The following is a 25,917-nucleotide window of genomic DNA, read 5'->3' as shown; positions in this document are numbered from 1 at the left end:
GGCCTTAATGCTCAAATCTGTATAAAGCCTTGTTCACGTTGCAGGCCTTAATGCTCAAATCTGTCTAAAGCCTTGTTCACGTTGCAGGCCTTATTGCTCAAATCTGTCTAAAGCCTTGTTCACGTTGCAGGCCTTAATGTTCAAATCTGTCTAAAGCCTTGTTCACGTTGCAGGCCTTAATGCTCAAATCTGTCTAAAGCCTTGTTCACGTTGCAGGCCTTAATGCCCAAATCTGTCTAAAGCCTTGTTCACGTTGCAGGCCTTAATGCTCAAATCTGTCTAAAGCCTTGTTCACGTTGCAGGCCTTAATGCTCAAATCTGTCTTGTTTTTCAACAAGCGACCAAATTGGATTTGTGTGTGTGTGTGTTCAGACAGCAGTAATTTGCTGATGTAGCCGATGTGAAATGGCTAGCTAGTTAGCGCTAGTGGCGTTTCAATCGGTGACGTCACTTGCTCTGAGTCCTTGAAGTAGTAGTTCCCCTTGCTCTGCAAGGGCCGCGGCTTTTGTGGAGCGATGGGTAACGATGCTTTGAGGGTGACTGTTGATGTGTGCATAGCGTCCTTGGTTCGCGCCCAGGTCGGGGCGAAGGAACGGGCGAAAAGTCTATACTGTGACACTGACATGGCTATGCTAGTTGTCATAGTAACAAAGGATGGGTGAGCAGTGGTGAAGGCTGGTTGGTGGTGCTCGTGCTTCCTATCACTCAGAATATGTACAGTATTTATAAATATAATTTTGTAGCAATTGAAGGTGACAACAACACCTTCCATTGATGTTTCACAGTTGCTTTGAACGTTCAAAATCATAGTGTAAAGCCTCAACGAATAAGATGATCCAAATGTCAAAGTTATTTTTGATTAGCCACAGCAATCAACTAGGTAGCTGTGTAGCTTTCTAGCTCATTCACTAATGTGTTTGTAAACAATCAACATGCTAGTTAACTGACTATCGTTGTCTCTGATTGGGAACCATACTTAGGTAGCTTTTTCCCAACTATGTTTTGTGGGTTGTTATTTTCTGTTTAGTGTTTTCTGCACCTGACAGGACTGTTTCGGTTTCGTTTATTCTCTTTGTTATTTTGTTCCAGTGTTCAGTTCAATTAGTTAAAAGTCATGAACACTTACCACGCTGCGCTTTGGTCCTTCAGACGACGACACCCGTTACAAACTGCCTGTAGCTCAGGCCCTGAGGCACCATTTGAAAGGAAACACTTTTGTGGAAATGTAACATAACACATTACATCTGGTAAAAGATAATACAAAGAAAGAAAAAACTTTAAAAATGTGTATCTTTGAAAAGCAAGAGAAAGGCCATAATGTATTATTCCAGCCCAGGTGCAATTTAGATTTTGGCCACTAGACAGCAGAAGTGTATGTGCAATGTTTTAGACTGATCTAATGAACCATTTCATTTCTGTTAAAAATGTTGTATCAAGACTCCACAAATGTGCCTAATTTGTTTATTTATTAGGAGTTCTCAGTTCTCTCTCTGTGGGTCAAACCCCAAGAAGTTCTGGAAAACGGTTAAAGACCTGCAGAATAAACCCTCCTCCTCACAGCTGCCCATGTCCCTTAATGTTGATGATGTGGTTGTTACTTACAAGAAGAACATGGCTGAGATCTTTAATCACCACTTCATTAAGTCAGGATTCCTATTTGACTCAGCCATGCCTCCTTGCCTGTCCAACATTTCCTCATCTCCCACCCCTTTTAACGCAACTACCCCGATGCTCCTCCCTCTTTTTCCCCCCCTGCCCCACTACAAAGTTTCTTCCTGCAGACAGTCTCTGAGTCTGAGGTTCTCAATGAGGTCCTTAAACTTGACCCCCAAAAAACATCTGGGTCAGATGGTTTAGACCCTTTATTTTTTAAGGTTGCTGCCCCTATCATCGCCAAGCCTATCTCTGACCTTTTTAACCTGTCTCTCCTTTATGGGGAGGTCCCCATTGCTTGGACGGCAGCCACAGTTTGTCCTTTATTTAAAGGGGGAGATCAAGCTGATCCTAACTGTTATGGGCCTATTTATATTTTGCCCTGTTTATCAAAAGTGTTGGAAAAAACTTGTCGATAATCAACTGACTGGCTTTCTTGATGTCTATAGTATTCTCTCGGGTATGCAATCTGGTTTCCGCTCAGGTTATGGATGTGTCTCTGCAACCTTAAAGGTCCTCAATGATGTCACTGTTCCCCTTGATTCTAAGCAATATTGTGCTGCTATATTTATTGATTTGGCCAAAGCTTTTGATACGGTAGACCATTCCATTCTTGTGGGCCGTCTAAGGAGTATTGGTGTCTCTGAGGGGTCTTTGGCCTGGTTTGCTAACTACCTCTCTCAAAGAGTGCAGTGTATAAAGTCAGAAAATCTGCTGTCTCAGCCACTGTCTCTCACCAAGGGAGTACCCCAAGGCTCGATCCTAGGCCCCACACTCTTCTTAATTTACATCAACAACATAGCTCAGGCAGTAGGAATATCTCCCATCCATTTATATGCAGTAGATACAGTCTTATACTCAGCAGGCCCCTCACCAGATTTTGTGTTAAATGCTCTACAACAAAGCTTTTTTAGTAACCAACAAGCTTTCTCTGCCCTTAACCATTCTGGACACCTCCAAAACAAAGGTCATGTGGTTTGGTAAGAAGAATGCCCCTCTTCCCACAGGTGTTATTACTACCTCTGAGGGTTTAGAGCTTGAGGTAGTCACCTCATACAAGTACTCGGGAGTATGACTAGATGGTGCACTGTCCTTCTCTCAGCACATATCAAAGCTGCAGGCTAAAGTTAAATCTAGACTTTGTTTCCTCTATCGTAATCGCTCCTCTTTCACCCCAGCTGCCAAGCTAACCCTGATTCAGATGACCATCCTACCCATGCTAGATTACAGAGACGGCTAGATGTTCTTTACCATTCAGCCATCAGATTTGCCACCAATGCTCCTTATAGGACACATCATTGCACTCTATACTCCTCTGTAAACCAATCATCTCTGTATACCTGTCGCAATACCCACTGGTTGATGCTTATTTATAAAACCCTCTTAGGCCTCACTCCCCCCTATCTGAGATATCTACTGCAGCCATCATCCTCCACATACAACACCCATTCTGCCAGTCACATTCTGTTAAAGGTCCCCAAAGCACACACACCCCTGGGTCGCTCCTCTTTTCAGTTCGCTGCAGCTAACGACTAGAACGAGCTGCAACAAACACTGAAACTGGACAGTTTTATCTCAATCTCTTCATTCAAAGACTCAATCATGGACACTCTTACTGACAGTTGTGGCTGCTTTGTGTGATGTATTGTTGTCTCTACCTTCCTGACCTTTGTGCTCTTGTCTGTGCCCAATTATGTTAGTACCATGTTTTGTGCTGCTACCATGTTGTGTTGCTACCATGTTGTTGTTATGTTGCATTGCTACCATGCTGTGTTGTCATGTGTTGCTGCCTTGCTATGTTGTTGTCCTAGGTCTCTCTTTAAGTAGTGTTGTGTTGTCTCTCTTGTTGATGTGTGATGTGTGTTTTGTCCTATATTTATATAGTATTTATTTTTTATTTTGAATCCCAGGCCCCGTCCCTGCAGGAGGCCTTTTGCCTTTTGGTAGGCCGTCATTATAAATTAGAATTTGTTCTTAACTGACTTGCCTAGTTAAATAAAGGTTAAATAAAACAATACAAGTCTTATGGCCAGGAATCAGATTTGTATCTGACTTCAAACCACCAACAAAAGTGGTTTGAAATGTGGGTTGAAACATCAGATTCAACGTGCTTATTGGCTGTTCAGACCGAAAAAAAAGAACAGATTCAAATCAGATATGCAAAGGCTTCCTCAAAAGAGGTAAAATCATTGAAGGAGACCCACCTGTTTAAGCTAAGCCTTGGTGGCTCCTAACGAGCACCTAACGTGACTGTAACCGGTGTGCAATGCTGATCTTTAACGAGTTAAGGGCCTTAAGTGAAATAGCTGCAGCAGCTGGAGTTCCCATCACCCCTGCTGTGTGTATAAAGAGGGTTTATGGGGGATTGGGTCCAACGGAGCCTCTACGGTTAATGCTGCTGCCCATAAGTCTGACCACCTAAAGCTGCGTTTACACAGGCAGACCAATTCTGATATTTTTTCCACTAATTGGTCTTCTGACCAGTCACATCAGATCTTTTCACAAATATTTTTCATAGGTGATCTGATTGGTCAAAGTCCCACTAAAAAAACATCAGAATTGAACGGCCTCTGTAAACGCAGCCTATGTCCCTCCGACAATGTCACATTGTACCACTCTGCCGTTTTGTTTCACACAGTGAAGAATGAGGACAGAATGGGCTGAGGTGTTTTACAGTTTCAGGACAGGCTCTGTGGCTGTGTCTGTGCTCAGGTTGTCAAGGCGTTTAGGTGATTGGGTTGGGGTTGGGTTTATGAGACCATGTCTTTTGCTTCCCCGACAAAAAACTAAAAACAATTCTAAGCTTTTATACAGATGTTACCCTGGCAATTACACGCAAGAGTACCTTCATTGATAACAATAACAAGGCTGGGGGCTGGATTCAAAAATGAAATGCACCACAACCTACTGCACGTTTACACTCAAATAGGGCATATCTAATGTGTACACTCAAGGAACCATTTTATCCTAAAATCAATTCAGTCTTTTTCAGACTCATTGGCTGTGTTTACTCAGGCTGCCCAATTCTGAACTTTTTTTCACTAACTGGTCTTTTGACCAATCAGATCAGCTCTGAACAAAATCTGATGTGAAAAGAGCTGATGTGATTGGTCAACAGACCAATTAGTGAAAGAAATATCACATTTGGGCTGCCTGTGTAGACAAAGCCCCTGAGATGTTACTCAGGGATAGTATTACAATTGATTTGGCATACTTCATTAGCCTGCTCCAAACATGCCAACAACAGACAAAACATTGAACACTGCACTGCCAGATGACAAACAGACACACTCATACACAGAGCAGCCGCTGATCCCTGGACACAAATACCTTGCTGCAAAGGCACGCACGCAAGCAAGCATCTTGTAGATTGATAAAAGCAGTCTGGTCTGTCTGTGTGATTGCATTATTCCTGGCTCTGATCGGGACTCTCCTTCCTCTCTGACCTGAAAGAACTAATCTCTACCACTGGACCACAACCCCCATACACCCACTCCCTACAACAACATCCCACATCCCCACACACTTGCCTACAACTCTCACAGCCTTAAAAAGCAACAAATCCCTTTGAAAACGGCCTATGTGATATGAATATTAGTCAGAAACAGTTATTCTAGTGTCAAAATTGACTACAACGTGTAAACAGGATAAGTTTGGTCTTAAAGTCAATCTCGTCTAAAATGGAGTTTGGAACATCCGTGTGTCACAATGGGTAAATGAAGGTTGGGTTTTGATTTGACAATGTCCATTTGCCATTAACCTGAGGTGAACAGCTGCGGTGATTGCTCTCTATCCAATAGCATAGACAATGAGGCAGACCTGCTCAGCAGCCCGACTTTGTTTACGTAAGACAAAATGCAATTTTTTTTACTTGAGAATAATGCACCAAATACCTTAGTTAGATTTACAATTGCCAACTGAAACATTCTCAGTAAAAACTTAATTTAATCACAGATTTCCTATATTATCTTAGACTCATTCAGGGAATTTTGAGGAAGTGAAATATGCTTCCGTCTCTACAGTGTCTCAAGGGGGACAAGCATCATTAACCAAACGTGGAATTGGCCAGGAAACACACTGTCACACCCTGACCATAGTTTGCTTTGTATGTTTCTATGTTTTGGTTGGTCAGGGTGTGAGCTGGGTGGGCATTCTATGTTACATGTCTAGTTTGTCTAGTTCTATGTTTGGCCTGATATGGTTCTCAATCAGAGGCAGGTGTTCGTCATTGTCTCTGATTGGGAACCATATGTAGGTAGCCTGTTTGGTGTTGCGTTTTGTGGGTGATTGTCCTTATGTCCTTTTTCTGTCGTGTGTATGTGCACCAGTATGAGGCTGTTTCGGTTTTCGTTACGTTTATTGTGTTTTTGTATTGGATTCGTGTTGCTTCAGTTTCATTAAACATGGATCGCAATAGCCACGCCGCATTTTGGTCCGACTCTCTTTCCCATACAGAAAACCGTGACACACACCTCCAAGACAGAAGTCGTGTTTTTCTAATTGGCAACAGAAAACCACATGTGCCAATCTGCTTGTTCATTGGCTCGTTAAACCATTCCCCAACCCTATAGGCCCACAAATTTACAACACCACAAACCCACCACAACCTGGTCCCTAAACGTCACCACGCAAAACATCACAGAAGCTCTCCTACAGAAAGACAGACAAGTGTATGGGAGTCAGCAAGAAAATGCAGTCAGAGGTTTATGTTTGGGGGAAGAAATGCATTTATACAGTACCAGTCAAAAGTTTGGACACACCTACTCATTGAAGGGTTTTTATTTATACTATTTTCTACATTGTAGAATAATAGTGAAGACATCAAAACTATGAAATAACACACATGGAATCATGTTGTAACCAAAAAAGTGTTAAACAAATCAAAATATATTTTATATTTGAGATTCTTCAAAGTAACCACCTAGATGACAGCTTTGCACACTCTTGGAATTCTCTCAACCAGCTTCATGAGGTATTCACCTGGAATGCACTTCAATTAACAGGTGTGCCTTGTTAAACACTTATTTGTAGAATTTATTTCCTTCTTAAATGCATTTGAACCAATCAGTTGGTAAGGTGGTAAGGGTGGTATACAGAAGATAGCCCTATTTGGTAAAATACCAAGTCCATATTATGGCAAGAACAGCTGAAATAAGCAAAGAAAAATGACAGTCCATCATTATTTTAAGAAATGAAGGTCAGTCAATCCGTAAAATTTCTAAAACTTTGAAAGTTTCTTCAAGTGCAGTCGCAAAAACCATCAAGCGTTATGATGAAACTGGCTCTCATGAGGACCGCCACAGGAAAGAGTAGGTGAACGGATGATCTCCGAATGTGTGGTTCCCACCGTGAAGCATGGAGGAGGATGTGTGATGGTGTGGGAGTGCTTTGCTGGTGACACTGTCTGTGATTTATTTAGAATTCAAGGCACACTTAACCAGCATTGCTACCACAGCTGGTTGTGAGTGAAGTGAAGTAAAAGCAGCCAACAAGTGCTCAGCATACAGTATGTGGGAACTCCTTCAAGACTGTTTGAAAAGCATTCCAGGTGAAGCTGGTTGAGAGAATGCCAAGAGTGTGTAAGGCTGTCATCAAGGCAAAGGGTGGCTACTTTAAAGAATCTCAAATATATATTTGGATTTGTTTAACACTTTTTTGGTTACTACATGATTCCATAGTTTTGATGTCTTCACTATTAATCTACAATGTAGAAAATAGTAAAAAAAATAAAGAAAAACCCTGAGTAGGTGTGTCCAAACTTTTGACTGGTACTGTATGTTAAGTACACTTACACCGCATGCAGGAGAGCTCATTAAATAAGACATAAATACAACATTTAAATTAGGCTCTTCCCTGTGAAAGAGACCCGCCAATGAGTTACAAACCACACGTCATCGACGGCTCACTTTACAACTTTATGTTGTAGTCTATGATTGACATTTTCAAAACAAAACGACTGTTTTGTTCTTTAAACTATTGCTGATAGTACCTGCGAGATGGAGCTCCAGAAAAATCTAAAACAAATGGCATTTTCATTGTTTTATTCATATTCACTGTTATTGTTTTTTTTAGTTACTCAACAATCCTGTTTTTGCATAGTTGTGTGCTATAAGCTATTGTGTTGTGTGGAGCAGTGTATTTTCCCTTTTGGTGAAAAATACTGTGTTAATGCCATCTTTATAACCAATCAGAATAAGATCTGGTACTGTATAGTGAACCACTCAAACCAGGGCATACCTACAGTAATCCAATCATCAATAGTCATCAACTCCCCATTCTTGTCTATACAAGTCCTGCAACACTCTCTCCGTCCCATCTGGTCGGTCTAACATACGATCAGAAACAATATTTGGAGAAAAAGGAGAGGACAGGAGGACAGGAGGCTAATAATTGCTCTCACTCTCCCACCCTCCGCTACAACCAGCGCCCGTGGAAGGAGAGCTTCCCGTGAAGTATGTTAGTGAAACATTGTATTTCAACAACGGAGACAGAAATCCTGTATTTAAATTAAGAACCAGTGTTTACAAAGCAGCAGCAGAACATTCAGCCAGCGCCAATGACCCTTTTTATTTTCCTTCCTTTGTCAGGAGTGAGAACAACACCTACGACACACAAAGGAATGGTGGGACCTGGAGTCTAGCTGATAATACAAAGCAACAAACAGGCCTTTTCTCTGTTGAACCGTCAACAATCGTCTCATGGCAACTTCCAGTTAAAGCAATTGTCTGGTGTGTTGTTATGGCTGGTTGAGTGATGGTTGTGTGAGTGTGCTTGTGTGTTGTTATGGCTGGTTGAGTGATGGTTGTGTGAGTGTGCTTGTATGTTGTTATGGCTGGTTGAGTGATGGTTGTGTGTGTGTGCTTGTATGTTCGCTCAACAGTGTGTGTGTGAGTGTGTGTGGATAGAATTTGCTGTTGTGAATAATTTGCAGGGTGATGGGATTACACTGCTAAAAAATAACGGTGCTTTGGGGTTCTTTAAATAACTTTTTGACTGTATATGAAGTGAGCCATAGCAGTGTAGGGTGTGTTGAGGTGCAGGGTAAGGCAAAGGCTCCGGAAATGCAGTTTTAAGGGGTACAGAGCGAAGAACACAGAAGCAGTCACAGAATGGGTAACATGGAATGGGCTCAATGACCTACGAGAAATGAGTGTAATGTTGGGTTGAAGGAGATCAGTTGTAGCAGTCCAACACACACACTATTTGCAGCATGTTACAGTCAATCCATAATCATACAGAGACACTGAGGTTGCAAGGGTGCGTGGAGAGGAGAAGGGTCCCTTTGTGGAAACAGTTGAGGGTTTTTCATGAAGCAAATGAGAGTTGATGAGTGCCATGAGTACCTGTCGCTCTCTTTCTCCTCCTCCCTTCTGCCTCCAAATCAGTCTCAACCCTCATCCCTGTTGGCAGCACATCTTCCTACAATACATATCACTACCACCTCTTCGTTCTCTCATTCATCATGTCATGTAGTCCTTCTCTTTCTCCTCCCTTCATCTGTTTCTCCCTCCCCTCTACGGCTGTCGGTTACTGACGTCCCGCGGCGTCCGGTTGCGTTCCCCGGAGCCCTTATTGCGGGTCTTACGCGCGCTATCCTGTGCCTGCCGGTACTTGTCCAGCATGCTCTTGTGTTTACGCCGCAGCTTGTCGTTGCACCACAACCTCTCACAGTACTCCTCCACGTGCGGCAGGTTGGACGGGCCGATCAGCTGCATGATGTCCTTGAACCAGGGGCGCAGGTGGCTGAGGGGGTTGGTGCTCCTGTAAGCATGGCAGGGTGGCCAGGACCGGTACCCCTTTACCCCCAGGGGACCTTCGAGGGGGGTGTCGTCACGGGCCAGCAGCTCACTCAGTGTGTTCCCCTGCAGGACCTCCAGGGAGAGGTGGGTGAGGGTCTGTGTGAAGCCGTGCTCACGGGAGAGACACACATACACACCCTCATCCTGACGGAACACACGGCGGAAGAGCAGGCCCTGCTCCATATGCATCACTCGGTCATCCAGCTTCACCTGCAGGGAGAAAGGGAGGGTGATGGAGGAAGAGAAGGGAAATAACAAGAGAGATATGGAGGGAGAACAGAAGAGATTGAGAAGGGGAGATAGGAAGGCAAGAGGGGAACATATAGAGGTAAAAAATAACAGAAGAAATAAAGAGGGCAAAGTGGTGGTGAGATGGAGGGATGAGGGGATGCAAAGTGGTGGTGAGATGGAGGGATGAGGGGATGCAAAGTTGTGGTGAGATGGAGGGATGAGGGGATGCAAAGTGGTGGTGAGATGAAGGGATGAGGGGATGCAAAGTTGTGGTGAGATGAAGGGATGAGGGGATGCAAAGTGGTGGTGAGATGAAGGGATGAGGGGATGCAAAGTTGTGATGAGATGGAGGGATGAGGGGATGCAAAGTGGTGGTGAGATGGAGGGATGAGGGGATGCAAAGTGGTGGTGAGATGAAGGGATGAGGGGATGCAAAGTGGTGGTGAGATGAAGGGATGAGGGGATGCAAAGTGGTGGTGAGATGGAGGGATGAGGGGATGCAAAGTGGTGGTGAGATGAAGGGATGAGGGGATGCAAAGTTGTGGTGAGATGGAGGGATGAGGGGATGCAAAGTGGTGGTGAGATGGAGGGATGAGGGGATGCAAAGTGGTGGTGAGATGGAGGGATGAGGGGATGCAAAGTGGTGGTGAGATGAAGGGATGAGGGGATGCAAAGTGGTGGTGAGATGGAGGGATGAGGGGATGCAAAGTGGTGGTGAGATGGAGGGATGAGGGGATGCAAAGTGGTGGTGAGATGGAGGGATGAGGGGATGCAAAGTGGTGGTGAGATGGAGAGATGAGGGGATGCAAAGTGGATGAGGTATGGCACAGAGAGGGGGAAGGGGTGAACGTTGAGTTTTTGTGCTGTTTTCTCAGCTTGGAAGGCTAAGAAGAATTTTGCCATGAAATTCAGCAGTAGTTTTTTTGTCCTTTCTCTCTGCCACGGTGTGTATTTGTGCCAAAGCAAACAGGGCAGCCTGGTTTCTCCAATTGACAGCTGAGAGCCAGGTTTATTTGGTGGGAAATAGAAAGCTGCTCTAATGTCTTAATACGTACATGCTTGACTGAAACACTCCATTAAGCCTAGAGGAACCATAAAGAGACCCTGGCATTGAGGAAACAGGAGCTTTACTGTACCTGTAACAGGGCACTAAGCTGGAGCGGACTTGTCTCTCTCTCTCCCTCTCTCTCGCTCTCTCTCGCTCTCTCCCTCTCGCTCTCTCTCCCTCTCTCTCTCTCTCTCGCTCTCTCGCTCTCTCGCTCTCTCAAACATCTCTTTAAATCTCCCCGAGGTCTTTCAGTTTTTTTTTAACTTGTTCTCTGCTTTTTGTCTCATACCTCTTATTGCTCCATCTCTTGCTCTATCCTCCATCAGACTTTCCCTCTCTTTCTCCCCATCTCTTTCCAACACTCTCGTGATTCCTCCATCAGACTTTCCCTCTCTTTCTCCCCATCTCTTTCCAACACTCTCGTGATTCCTCCATCAGACTTTCCCTCTCTTTCTCCCCATCTCTTTCCAACACTCTCGTGATTCCTCCATCAGACTTTCCCTCTCTTTCTCCCCATCTCTTTCCAACACTCTCGTGATTCCTCCATCAGACTTTCCCTCTCTTTCTCCCCATCTCTTTCCAACACTCTCGTGATTCCTCCATCAGACTTTCCCTCTCTTTCTCCCCATCTCTTTCCAACACTCTCGTGATTCCTCCATCAGACTTTCCCTCTCTTTCTCCCCATCTCTTTCCAACACTCTCGTGATTCCTCCATCTGTCTCTCACACTCTCTCCCTCCCTCCATTGATCAATCTATCTCACCTCTTCCTTGCGGCCGTCTCGTTGGAGCAGCCATGTAACAGTGGCCTGGGGGGAGCGGGGGACACACTCCAGGAAGGTGCTGTTGTTCTCTGTCCCGTACACAACCCTGTCTTCTGTTACGTCCAGCTCTTCCACTGTAGCACAGCAGACACAACATTAGAATATGTACAGTTAGAAATGTGATCTTCAGAGTATGGTGTGTTCTCAGTTGGCCCTGTGACTTTGGTCATGTCATCTTCAGCTATGGTAGACACAAAATCTCCCTTTTTAGTGCCTTTATTCAATGTCAGTGTAATGCAATCGAACCCTAAGGAACTCCTAGGCCTGGCAGAGAACTTTCATCACCCCTCACACACACCTTCGGGTGAGCAAACACACATTCTCCGCCCCTCTGACTGCTACACCCTTCCTTCTTTTGTTCCCCCTCTCCCCGCCCTTCTGTTCCCCTCTCACACCATGACAAACCGACAGGGATCTGTCTTATTCTCAGCACAGGCGTGTCACGGTTCAGTGAAGCTTCTCCATAAATACAACCTAGTTTCCATTACTTGGTAAATTAAAAGGTTCTTAAAGACCCTCTCATTCAGCCCACAGCTTGTGTATGATGTCATTTCTTACACATCGGTAATGCTGTGTATTTCAACTGCACCATAGCATATGTTTCATGCCTATAAGATACAGACAAGGAACCCAAATACAGCACAAGTTGTGTATATTTGTGATAATCTGTGTTACAGTATCTGTCTGTGTACAGTATATACAAAGTTTGTTGTTTTAAGATAAAGCATGTGTTTCATGTTGCTATCACTCTGGCTCCCAACAGAGGGATGCACATTTTACACAGGGATCTGACACCTCAGTCAAACACAGCTTGTGTTCTATCAGATAACAACTTCGCTCTAGACCTGACACAGGGATTTACAAAATAAACTACACATGATTTCCACTTCCCTCTACAGTCGTGGCCAATAGTTTTGAGAATGACACAAATATACATTTTCACAAAGTCTGCTGCTTCAGTGTCTTTAGATATTTTGTCAGATGTTACTATGGAATACTGAAGTATAATTACAGGCATTTCATAAGTGTCAAAGGCTTTTATTGACAATTACATGAAGTCAATGCAAAGAGTCAATATTTGCAGTGTTGACCCTTCTTTTTCAAGACCTCTGCAATCCGCCCTGGCATGCTGTCAATTAACTTCTGGGCAACATCCTGACTGATGGCAGCCCATTCTTGAATAATCGATGCTTGGAGTTTGTCAGAATTTGTGGGTTTTTGTTTGTCCAACCGCCTCTTGAGGATTGACCACAAGTTCTCAATGGGATTAAGGTCTGGGCAGTTTCCTGGCCATGGACCCAAAATATCGATGTTTTGTTTCCCGAGCCACTTAGTTATCACTTTTGCCTTATGGCAAGGTGCTCCATCAACCTGGAAAAGGCATTGTTCGTCACCAAACTGTTCCTGGATGGTTGGGAGAAGTTGCTCTCACAGGATCTGTTGGTACCATTCTTTATTCATGGCTGTGTTCTTAGGCAAAATTGTGAGTGAGCCCACTCCCTTGGCTGAGAAGCAACCTCACACATGAATGGTCTCAGGATGCTTTACTGTTGGCATGACACAGGACTGATGGTAGCGGTCACCTTGTCTTCTCCGGACAAGCTTTTTTCCGGATGCCCCAAACAATCGGAAAGGGGTATCATCAGAGAAAATGACTTTACCCCAGTCCTCAGCAGTCCAATCCCTGTACCCTTTGCAGAATATCTGTCTGTCCCTGATGTTTTTCCTGGAGAGAAGTGGCTTCTTTGCTGACACAATTAATTGCAATTCATCTGATCACTCTTCATAACATTCTGGAGTATATGCAAATTGCCATTATACAAACTGAGGCAGCAGACCTTGTGAAAATTAATATTTGTGTCATTCTCAAAACTTTTGGCCACGACTGTAGAACTGACACTGGGCTATACAATATAAACTACACATGATATCAACTGGCCTTTGGTTATCCAACCTATACATTGTTTACAGTGTATGTCTCTCCCCTGAGAGAAAATCAGAGATGCTATTTATATTTATTTCTCTACAGACCCAGGTTGCAGGCCAAATGGTACCCTATAACCTATATACTGTAGTGAACTATACTTTTGACCAAAGCCCTGTAGTCAGGGTTGGGTGTAATCTGGTTACAAAAACACTAACTGTAAACAGTTATGTTACCAGCACAAATATTGTAATCAGATTACAGATACTTTTGAAAAACTAGATGATTACTTATTGGATCACTTTTACATTCAGACAAACCAAATTTATGATGACACACTAAATGTGTTTGATGCGTCATTTTTGTCTTCATCTAATGCCTTTTAAAGGGAAAGTAACTGAAAGTAATCAGTTACTGAGTTTGGGTAATCCAAAAGTTACATTCCTGATAAACATTTTGGACAGGTAACTAGCAGCTATAACAGATTACATTTAGAAAGTAACCAAACCAATCCTTCCTGTAGTACACTATGTAGGCAATAGGGTACCATTTACGATTTTTTTTTTCACCTTTATTTAACCATAGTTAAATATAGTTAAATATAGTCGCATAGTTGAGAACAAGTTCTCATTTACATTACAACTGTGACCTGGCCAAGATGAAGCAAAGCAGTTAGACAGTTAGACCAGTTACACATGGAATAAACAAACATACAGTCAATAATACAGTAGAAAAAGTCTATATACAGTGTGTGCAAATGAGGTAAGATAAGGGAGGTAAGGCAATAAATAGGCCATGGTTGCGAAGTAATTACAATATACCAATTAAACACTGGAGTGATAGTTCTGCTCCAGAAGATGAATGTGCAAGTAGAGATACTGGGGTGCAAAGGAGCAAGATAAATAAATAAATACAGTATGAGGATGAGGTAGTTGGATGGGCTGTTTACAGATGGGCTATGTACAGATGCCGTCCCAGTGTTTGTCCTACCTCACCTCTCAGAGTCTAATGCCTCTCAATGGACAGGTTTGACCTCTGTGTCCTCCCTGGAGCAAATACTTTGGGTCAATTTCCGCTTGGCCACCATGACAGCCAGACTAGCTCACCCCCCTCACACCTCTGTCATGCACAACATTTGAATAAGCATTTATCAACAGGATATTAGAGTGCCCTACTTTCCTACAAGGGCACTTGGCATGTTGTGAGTCTCCGTGCTGTATGTCCTTCTCACATAGTCTATCATCTTCATTTTGTAATTCATTTACACTCATTTCATTCCCAAGCTTTTCATTCCCACCCTTTACCCTCCATCTCCCCCTCTCTCACCACTGAGGTTCTGGTCCATACACTGCAGGGCCGGGTTGCCATGCCTGATGTCCTGACGGCGATAGCGGCGTCTGCTGAGCGAGGTGTAGCGAGTGCAGGAGGTGCCGTCCCAGGCACAGTAGGGGTCTCTGGCCAGGCAGCACTCAGCACAAGCCTTCCCATACGTCTCACACCTGTGAAGCCTCAGCTGGGCCATACCCACCGGAGAACCCACGTACAGTGCTTGCTGTGTGCGGAAAGGGGTCAGAGTACAACCAGAGAATGAGAATCTAATGTTTTATCGTGGTGTTGGCTTCAGTGCTTGCATGTTTTCTTTAAGTTTATGTCAACTGTGATAAATAATTTACATTTACTCACCCTTTTTACTGAGATCTCCAAAGAGGTAATGGGAGTTGGCACCTTGATAACATAAAAATATTATATTTCATTCGCATTCAGACATTGTGAATTGGTTAGACTTTTAAATACACGAGGAGGAGGGGAGACAGACGAGAAAGGAGGCATCTTATCTAGTTACCTTAAAGACCTGCAGCTCCTCCAGAGTGACCTCTTCTGTGTCCAGAGTGTTGCCGCTGCGCAATGCAATGACCTTCAGAACAGTGCCTATGTCTGGGGTCAGAGGTCAGAGGTCAAAATGGTCAACTTACATCCCAATACACTCAAGTTTCCTGACTAGTCAAAACTCAGACTAATTACAGAAATGTGGAGAAGTTAGGACAAACCGGTGCCTATGAACATGACGTCATACTGTCCATCCTCTGCCTCTACACGGTCCACCACGATCTGTTTGAGGCGGTAGGGCAAGTTGGCCCTGACCAGCAGAGGCTGCTTCATGGCCGGGTACACCGGTCGCCACATCAGGGGGTGCCCTCGGGCAAACTGGAGCACTGCATCTGGGAAGTCCTTGGTACTGCCAAACTGTCTGCCAGGCTGGTTGGTGATCTTACTGGGGCACTGGAGATGAGAGGAACTCTTTAGTAATCATTTTATAAAAACATATGATTTGTGTTAAATGTAAAAGGGGGAATGTGACATGAATGTTTTATTCAGCTGTGTTTTTAGAGATCAGTTGATGAGTAATTTAGTTAAGTTAGGTCTGTGTTTCTCTGTGACTCCCTTACAATGTTTGGCTGGGAGTCATATTCAACACTGCTTGGGAAGATTTTTTAAAATTCTGTCATAACATTGACTAATCCATAGGCACTTCTGACAGCATTGCAAAAAAATAATTTCAGTTACTGTAAGTTGGAATGGACATAGATTTTCATTATCGAACAGTGGCGTGTATTCATAGATGCCAACGGAAGCCAGGCTTCCTCACCAAAAATGACAAAAAAAATATATATAAAATGTATCGTTCGTCTCTATGTTTCATAATTTTCCTTCAAATCGCAAGAGGCTGAATGTATCTACCGGAGATAGCATCCGAGCGAGCAAAACAGCCCCTCTGTATGTGTAGGTCATCTATCTAAAGCAGTCTGGTCCAAAAGATTATGACAGTGTTGCTGCCCATAACATTGAATGTAAGGGCCCATTTGGCCTCCCTTGATCATTTAAAAAAAAATAATAGCCAATCAGCGTTGGTCCTGGCGCACCAAAAAAAAAAAGTGTAAAGGGAAGCCAGTTTGGATTTGGCGTCACTCCTATCAAATTGCATCGAGAGCATATGTCATTGACAGAAACAATTTGAATTGTTGCATCTTGTTGTGTTGCTGCCCTTTTCTAAATTAGCCATGGATGGAGATGGGGATTTGATCTTGTGGTTTTACTTAATTCTATGTACTAGCCAATGATTATAACGCCGATTCTGATCCAACCAATGTTTGCTACATTGTGCACCTAGCCTGAGACGATGGGAGTTCAATATGTAGCTAGATGTAGAAGGCTAATGTTAACTAGCTAAAGTTGCCAATGAAAATAAGTTACGCTAGCTAACAAGCATTTTAGCCAGGTAGCCTAAGACAACAAATTCAAGCGTGTACTGTATGACAAAGTTTTGGACTAAATTGTGTTTAGTATCTTTGAGTTGTCGCTGTATTAGAGTAAACATTGGTGATTTGATGATGTGGAAATGTTGGAATGGTGCTGGAATAATGGAGGCATCTCCTGTGATGAAACAAAGCTGTGGTTGAATTTATTCTGCCAATATGTCTTCTCTTTGTCTCGGCCTTTAGGCCTATATATCACAGTCGCAAGGCATATGAACTAACAGGATACAGAGCAAACAATGCAATTATCACAACACAATACAGCACCAGTCTAGAGTTTGGACACACTACTCATTCAAGGGTTTTTCTTCATTTTTACTATTTTCTGCATTGTAGAACAATAGTGAAGACATCAATACTATGAAATAACACATATGGAATCATTTAGTAACCAAAAAAGTGTTAAACAAAACAAAATATATTTTAGATTTTAGATTCTTCAAAGTAGCCACTCTTTGCCTTGATGACAGCTTTGCACACTCTTGGCATTCTCTCAACCAGCTTCATGAGGAATGTATTTCCAACAGTCTTGAAGGAGTTCCCACATATGCTTAGCAATTGGTGGCTGCTTTTCCTTCAATCTGCGGTCCAACTCATCCCAAACCATCTCAATTGGGTTGAGGTCGGATAAATAAATAATTTACAGTGTCACCATCATACCTCCTCCTCCATGCTTCACGGTGGGAAACACACATGCGAAGATCATCCGTTCACCTTCTCTGCGTCTCACAAAGCGAATGGAACCAAAAATCTCACATTTGAACTCATCAGACCAAAGGACAGATTTCCACCAGTCTAATGTTCTAATGTTCATTGCTCATGTTTCATGTCCCAAGCAAGAATCTTCTTCTTATTGGTGTACTTTAGTAGTGGTTTCTTTGCAGCAATTTGACCATGAAGGCCCGATTCACACAGTCTTCTCTGAACAGTTGATGTTGAGTTGTGTCTGTTACTTGAACTCTGTGAAGCATTTATTTGGGCTGCAATTTCTGAGGCTGGTAACTCTAATGAAGTTAACCTCTGCAGCAGAGGTAACTCTACTTTGAAGAATCTAAAATCTAAAATATATTTTGATTTGTATAACACTTTTTTGGTTACTACATGATTCCATATGAGTTATTTCATAGTTTCGATGTCTTCACTATTATTCTACAATGTAGAAAATAATAAAAACCCTTGATGAGTAGGTGTGTCCAAACTTTTGACTGGCTGTAGGTTGTAATAATGCTTTTTTTTAGCTTCCCCAGTGATTTCACTCACGCACTACTACTGCTATCAAAGCCTATCTAAATTCCTGAATTGACAGGAATGGAGAAAAAATTGTTGCCAAATTCTTATCTACTCTCATTACGGGTGTGAAAACTATGCACACCGCCTAAGCACTAAATCACAGAAGATTGCACAATAGCTTGCAGAAACAGTACAGCTGAGGTGATCTCTGTTTGAGGGAGGAGATAGCCAAATGTCTCCACAGTGCCAAACAGAGGATGCATCCAAAATGGCTCCCTATTCCCTATGGACAATGGACAGAAGTCGTGTACTTTATAGGGAATAGGGTGCTATTTGAGACACACACAGATCCAAGCCAGTCAGCTATATATTGATCCAGTAATTTAGGGTGCCTTTGGCTTAGGAGTGTTTACATTGGTGAACCTCAGGAATGAGCAAACTGGAGCAGATTCCCCCAGCATATGTAGAGTATTAGTATAGGAGCATGTACACAGTAAATTATCCAGTGTCTATACGGGTCCACACTTGTCAGTATTAAATTAACACAATGCTCGGGTAAAGCCTTATTTGAATATTTCCCAGAATGCCTTGGCTTTCCAGTGAATTGTAGTTAATGCCCATGACACTATTTTTTGATGGTTGTTGCATTCATCGATTTGTAGACCTGTGGTCTTCACCAAGTGAGATCCTAAGCGAATATGTTATCATTAACATTCAATTCTTTAACACAATACAACGTACAAAGTATTTATTAATAAGGTCTTATTTTGAGGGCCTAGTTTTACCCTAATACAATGACCTAAATCTCATGGGTTTCAGGCCTGCAAGTCACATTATGATGTGTATTTCCTATTGGAATCCAACCAGAGTGGGGATATCCAACATTTTGAATTCTTCAGAATAACTGCCAGGTTGGGAAAACTACTAATACAGCACATGAGACTACTTAACCATTTAAACTGGAACAACAAGTAACATATTGGATTAGTTTAGATAAATATATATTATTTATATTTGAGTAGCATTAGATGAATTAATAAATCAATTTAGTTGCAAAAACATAGAGATTGAAACAAACCATTTAAAAAAAATCAACAATGCTGGGGTTCTTTTACACCAATGGGTGGTTAGAGCGTTGGACTAGTAACCGAAAGGTTGCAAGATCGAATCCCTGAGCTGACAAGGTAAAAATCTGTCGTTCTGCCCCTGAACAAGGCAGTTAACTCACTGTTCCTAGGCCGTCATTGAAAATAAGAATTTGTTCTTAACTGACTTGCCTAGTTAAATAAAGGTAAAATAAAAAATGAATTACAGGCGTGCCCCTGAATGTCTTCTCTCTCTCTCTCTCTCTCTCTCTCTCTCTCTCTCTCGGCCAGGACATACTTCTTAATCAGGCCTGTGTGTGTGGATTGAAACCACAGAGGTGCCGACTCTGCTCTGACACTCGGGCCCTGAATGAAGCTAAATTACAGCGCTGTGGATGACAAGAAAACATGAGGCAGAGTTGCTGAGGGGAGGACCAACAGTAACCACACTGGACTAGCTCTTTATCCCTCTGTTGGAGTTTCTTCTTCATTCTCTCTGTCGCTGTCTGTCTCCCTTTCTCATTCAATTTCTGTCTCTCGCCCCAGTTTGATCACCTGATCTCTCTCACACAAGCAAGCTGACAAGGAGTCTGAAACAAAGTATTAGTTTGTAGATATGGCATGGTAGCCTGCAGTATGGTACTGTATGGTATTACTCACCACCCCAGGTCTTGGATAGGGCACTCTGCCCTCGTAAGCCCCCCACTGGTAGTCAGGTCCCTCCTTGTGTGCAAAAGGCCCGTTGAAGGCTTCTCTGATGTCTGCCATACGGTACACACAAACTGCAAAGCCCTGGAACACGTTACTAGGGGAGAGAGGAACATTTAATGTTAGGGACTGATTTCATTAGGGTTTGGTTCCTCCATTGTACATGTTAAAGCTACAGACTGGGATTTGAAAAACAACAAAATGTCCGCCTTGCCGCTTGTTATGGTAAGGGATGGGTCTGGAGGAATGCAACCACTGTCAAATACATAGACGGCGATATGGACGTGTGTAACCATGTGTGGAGCTCACCTGATGGTGCTGAAGATGGCATAAACATCTGGGTTCTTCTCATCCTTGCCTCTAAGCAGGAAAACATCCTCTGTGAAACAAAATACAAGCGTTATTGAGTACTTTTGTTAATGTGCTCAGGTTTGGTGCCTGCGAGCATACATTATTTGTGCTTGTGTGTGTGTGTGTGTGTATGTGTGTCTCACCCAGCTCGTCAAAGTGTGTGTCAATGCCATGAGGCCCAGGTACAGAACACACCAGTCTGGCCTTGATGAAGGTGCTCCATTTATTCACCAGCACTCTCTGTCCACCTGCATCATTCTATAGAGGACACAGACAACACACCATCACCATCACCATCACCACCACCATCACCATAACATTTCAATCACACAGACAACTCACCACATCACCATCACCACCATCACCACCATAACATCTCAATCATACAGACAACACACCATCACCATCACCATCACCACCACCATCACCATAACATCTCAATCATATAGACAACTCACCATCACCATTACATCTCAATCACACAGACAACACATCACCATCACCACCACCATCACCATTACATCTCAATCACACAGACAACACATCACCATCACCATTACATCTCAATCACACAGACAACTCACCACATCACCATCACCACCATCACCACCATTACATCTCAATCATACAGACAACACACCACCACCACCCCCACCATCACCACCACCATCACCATGACATCTCAATCATACAGACAACACACCATCACCATCACCACCATCACCACCACCATCACCATGACATCTCAATCATACAGACAACACACCACCACCACCCCCACCATCACCACCACCATCACCATGACATCTCAATCATACAGACAACACACCACCACCACCCCCACCATCACCACCACCATCACCATGACATCTCAATCATACAGACAACACACCATCACCATCACCACCATCACCATCACCACCATCACCATCACCATTACATCTCAATCATACAGACAACACTCCACCACCATCACCACCACCACCACCACCAGCACCATTACATCTCAATCATACAGACAACACACCACCACCATCACCATCACCATTACATCTCAATCATACAGACAACACACCACCACCATCACCACACCACCACCATCATCACCATAACATCTCAGTCATACAGACAACACATACACTAACCAAAAGAGGGAGGGAGAGAGGAGAGATGGCTCACACTGACTATACAGTATAATTGTCAATACAAGGCAAACAAATAGAGTTTATCAGTTACACCCAAACAAAGAATAACCATTATCCATACGGCAGCAGGACTAAAATGCATAGAAGTACATACTGTAGCTAACTAACTCTGTCTGTCCTCTCCCGTGGGAAAGTTGTCTAGTAAACCCTTCTATAACCATGCACTGGACACTGGGGAGACAGATAGCACGGGTTATGGAGATGTAATCATATGAGCTTGTCTTCTCCTCCATACTGTTTTATAGTGTATTGTTGTAGCGCTAGCATACAGGCAGCGTACAGACAGACAGGGTCGTTTAATAGACACCAGGGCTGTGTAAGCTGTCTGGGATCAGATCATTGCTTTCTTGGAAGGATGTGGTCCTGTTCTGGTGGAACTGATAATAGCAGGCAGTGTTTAACAACGCCTTGGGGAGGGATGTACAGGAAGAAATATACGATGTATGGAGAGAGATTTGGGGGGGACTGTGGGGACTGTGTGTGTTTGTTTGTGTGAGAACCATATACTTGTAAGTGTGAGCAAAGGAATGTTACACTATAAATTGCCTAGACTCTAAAGCAGATGGCGAATCTAAAGCAGATTGCGAACCTGTCAGCTGTGGTGTGTGTGTGTGTGTGCGTGTGTGTGTGTGTGTGTGTGTGTGTGTGTGTGTGTGTGTGTGTGTGTGTGTGTGTGTGTGTGTGTGTGTGTGTGTGTGTGTGTGTGTCAGAAGGAATGTATGACTGTGTGAGAGAGATGCACACTCTGACGCTCATACCAGAGCACATCCAACAGCTGTGTGTGTAAGGAGGAAGAAAGACGCCAATTGTTGGGGAATGTCAGCTCTCCCCAACCCGCCCACCTGTGGCCTGACTAAACCATTAGAGACCCTCCTTGTAAGGCGATACTATAAGCACATCTTCCTGTAACTAAACGTTAAACTATCACTATGGCCGAGCTGAAGCTCCACTGTGGAAATAACTCTGAGCCATGATCCAGTTCCCAAGCCCCAGATCATGACGTGGTCTCAGAGAATTTGAAGACTGACCTCGGGGGTCCTGGAGAGTGAACTATCAAATCAAATTATATTTGTCACATACACCGAATACAACAAGTGTAAACTTTACCGTGAAAAGCCTACTTTACGAGCCCTTTCCCTCCAATGTTGGTGTATCATGGTAGTATGTGTGAGTGTGTGGGTAGAGTCCAGTGAGTGTGCATAGCCTAGTGGCTAGAGTGTTGGACTGGGAACCGAAAGGTTGCAAGATCAAATCCCTGAGCTGACAAGGTAAACATTTGTTGTTCTGCCCCTGAACAAGGCAGTTAAGCAACTGTTCCTAGGCTGTCATAGAAAATAAGAATTTGTTCTTAACTGACTTGCCGAGTTAAATAAATCAAATAGCATCAGTGCAAGAGAGTCAATGCAAATAGTCTAGGTAGACATGTGATTAACTGTCCAGCATGCTTATGGCAGTTGCCATACCATGTGGTGATGCAGCCAGACAAGATGCTCGCAATGGTGCAGCTGTATAACTTTCTGAGGGTCTGAGGGCCTCCCGAGGGGGAAGAGGCGTTGTCGTGCCCTCTTCAAGACTGTGTTGGTGTGTTTTGACTGTACAGGCTTTGGTTTTTCCATTTATGTTTTGAGGTTGGACTTTAGCACGTGTAGCTCGTTAGCACGTAGGGCGCACCATTGGGGTCACCTCGTTCGTCAGTATGTGTTATACCTGTGCTGGTTGCCATCTCGTTAGTGGGAAGGTGTTTCACCTGTGCTGGCCCATGTGCTATTTAAGAGTGGCTGGCCCACCTTTAGTTGGCACTCCCTATTTAGATATTTTTTTAAATAACATTCCTTTGTCTGATTTCCCCGATTTAATTTTGCTCCACGTTTTTGGTTTGCTTCCTGTCTTTAAGTTTATTGTGTGGGTTTTCTTTTGTTTGCCTCTTCTTAGGCAAATTTAGTGGTCCCTCATGGTGAGTGTCGTTTAGGTTCCAGTTATTGTTGTTAGTCAACTTTCAGTGGACACACCCATGAGTGTCTTACAGAACCCCTGCTAAATCCTAGTTTCTGTTTGAGCAACATTATTTGGATTTCTAGCTGGGGAACGTAGCAGGACCATGATAGGTCCTTAGTGATGTGGATACCAAGGAACTTGAATCTCTTGACTGGCTCCACTACAGCCCCGTCGATATGAATGGGGGCATGCTCGGCCCTCCACTTCCTGTAGTCCACCATCAGCTCCTTTGTCTTGCTGGCGTTGAGGGAGAGGTTGTTGTCCTGGCACCACACGGCCAGGTCTCTAACCTCCTCCATATATGCTGTCTCAGCGTCTTTGGTGATCAGGCCTACTACCATTGTTTCAGTAGAGGCAAACTTAATGATGGTGTTGGAGTCGTGCGCGGCCACACAGCCTCTGGTGAACAGGGAGTACAGGAGGGGACTATGCACGCACCCCTGAGGGGCTCCCATGTTGAGGGTCAGCATGGTGGATGTGTTGTTGCCTACCCTCACCACCTGGGAGTGGCCCGTCGGGAAGTCCAGGATCCAGTTGTAGAAGGTGTTCAGTCCCAGGGTCCTTAGCTTAGTGATGAGCTTGGAGGGCACTCTGGTGTTGATTGCTGAGCTGTAGTCAATAAACCTCATTCTCACATAGGTGTTCTTTTTGTCCATTTGGGAAAGGGCAGTGTGGAGTGCAATAGAGATTGCATCATCTGTTGATCTGTTGGGGTGGTATGCGATTTAGTTAGGTGCAACTGTATGTATATTTCTCTTACCGCACACACACGTCCTACGCGGGTGTGGATGGCCCCCTCTCTGTTCCCGGCCTCCATGGCCTTCTCCGTGAAGAAGAAGTACACCTTGTCATTGTCACGGTCATCATTATCAGGGATGAGGTGGGCCGCAACAAACTTAGGATCTGGAGAGAGGGAAGAAGAGAGAGTGGGTGAGTGGGTGAGTGAGTGAGAGAGTCAGTGAAAAATACATTTTTAAAAAGAGAGCAAATAGGAGTTATTTCTTAGCAAGTAGTGTCTATAGAAGATGTAAGAACCAAATGGTGTAGAATGGGTGTATAATTGATATTGGTTTAGGTGTGTATTCAGTGTGGGTGCTGAGTAGAGTACAGTTGTTGTACCATGCAGCAGTCTCTGGTCCGTCTCAGTCCTCATGGTGGAGCGACCTCCCAGACTACGGAAGATCACTGAGTCTCTACCCAGGAAGTCTGCAGTCAGCCCTGTGTATAACTCCCCACCTGGGAACAGACAGAGAGGAAAGGATGGAGGAAGAGAATGAAAGAGGAGGGGATGAGGAGAGAGGATGAGGAAATAAGGGATGGCAGGGCAAAAATGTCACGATGACAGGAATACAAAATTGGCCAATATAGTAGACATACCCCAAGCCACATGTCCTGCATCCCTAGAGAAGGTTCATAGACTGGACAAAGATCAGATCAACTGTCTGTAACAACATCTCCCATTGAATCAGACAGCATTCCCAACTGAACTCGTATCAGATGAAATGCTATCCCTGCTCTACATGACAGAGCTCAGGTCATGCTCCTAACAAGAGTATATTCATCTACAGTGGCCGTGTCATAGCTCCCTAAGCCCTGCCATCACTTCACTGACTGAGGATGGAAGTGCCTGTGTGTGCGAGCACACGTGTGTGTATCTATGGCTCCGATGATCGTTTCCCAACCAACCATTATAATAGCAGCTAGCTGTACAGAGACAGTGGGGCTGCCTTACACCCCTGAGCATGCACAAAAAGATAGTCAGTCTGGCTTGGTCCCACAGAGTTTTGAGAAGTGTGATTAATGCAGACTCTGGCCCCGCTGAAAGGCAATAGCTTCTTTCAATAGCTTATCCCAGAGAAAGAAGAGATGCAGAGAAACATCAGAGGGATGCGTGTGTGTGAGGAAGCAAAGAGGAGGGTTACTGACCTCCTGTCCTCCCCCTGCCAAAGAGCTCTCTTTACTAGTGGGACACAATGGCCATGACAAATACGCTCTGTCTTCCTCTCTCTTTTTCTCCTTCTCCGTCTCCCCTTCTCTTTCTCTCTATTTTATTTCTTCCCCCATCTCTTTCTCTCTCTCTCCCTGTCTGATGAATCTATCCATTGCGACCAGAAATTACACCTTAATCATGATTCAAAAGTCCCTACAGAATGAATAGAGGATAATAGATGTGTGATTCAATAGTGTAGAACATGTACACAACTTGTGTGTGTGTGTGTGTGTGTTTAATGTGTTTTTCCATGTTAGCTTTATACAGTGTAAGTGAGTGAGCATTAGTGGAATATTACGTTGTTTGTGTAGGGGTTGTCTTTTGTGTATCAGTGTGCTCAAGGATAGACTGCTGGGCCTTTGGCCGTCCCTGTGTGTCTGCCTGCCAGATCCAATGCATTTTGGGACAGATCCTGGAGTTTGTGGGGTTCAGCAGCAGAGTGGACTGAGGCAGGGTGGGAGGACACACACACACACACACACACACAAACACACACACACACACTTTTCACCCCTGCGACTTCTAGAGTTGCATGTTGAGGCAGTAAATCTGGCTTATTTCA

General features: G+C 43.8%; 1 protein-coding gene across 1 annotated transcript in view; it reads right to left on the bottom strand.

Annotated features, from left to right (window-relative positions):
* Positions 1-8,201: 8,201 nt before the first annotated feature.
* Positions 8,202-25,917, bottom strand: part of LOC139368728 (semaphorin-3G-like) — a 70,203-nt gene continuing 52,487 nt past the window's right edge. The window contains exons 6-16 of the mRNA XM_071108021.1: positions 24,485-24,601; positions 24,126-24,268; positions 20,309-20,423; positions 20,124-20,193; positions 19,767-19,911; positions 15,526-15,757; positions 15,321-15,412; positions 15,161-15,202; positions 14,804-15,029; positions 11,494-11,627; positions 8,202-9,662 (exon numbers count right to left, since the gene is read on the bottom strand). Of these exons, the coding sequence (XP_070964122.1) occupies positions 9,168-9,662; positions 11,494-11,627; positions 14,804-15,029; positions 15,161-15,202; positions 15,321-15,412; positions 15,526-15,757; positions 19,767-19,911; positions 20,124-20,193; positions 20,309-20,423; positions 24,126-24,268; positions 24,485-24,601 (1,811 nt within the window). The 3' untranslated portion in view covers positions 8,202-9,167. The remainder of the gene's footprint in view (positions 9,663-11,493; positions 11,628-14,803; positions 15,030-15,160; positions 15,203-15,320; positions 15,413-15,525; positions 15,758-19,766; positions 19,912-20,123; positions 20,194-20,308; positions 20,424-24,125; positions 24,269-24,484; positions 24,602-25,917) is intronic.

The sequence above is a fragment of the Oncorhynchus clarkii genome, chromosome 16 (assembly GCF_045791955.1).
Source record: "Oncorhynchus clarkii lewisi isolate Uvic-CL-2024 chromosome 16, UVic_Ocla_1.0, whole genome shotgun sequence".
In the NCBI taxonomy this organism is placed as follows: Eukaryota; Metazoa; Chordata; class Actinopteri; order Salmoniformes; family Salmonidae; genus Oncorhynchus; species Oncorhynchus clarkii.
The sequence above is the reverse complement of the archived record's forward strand: the minus strand, read 5'-3'. Positions and strand labels throughout refer to the sequence as shown.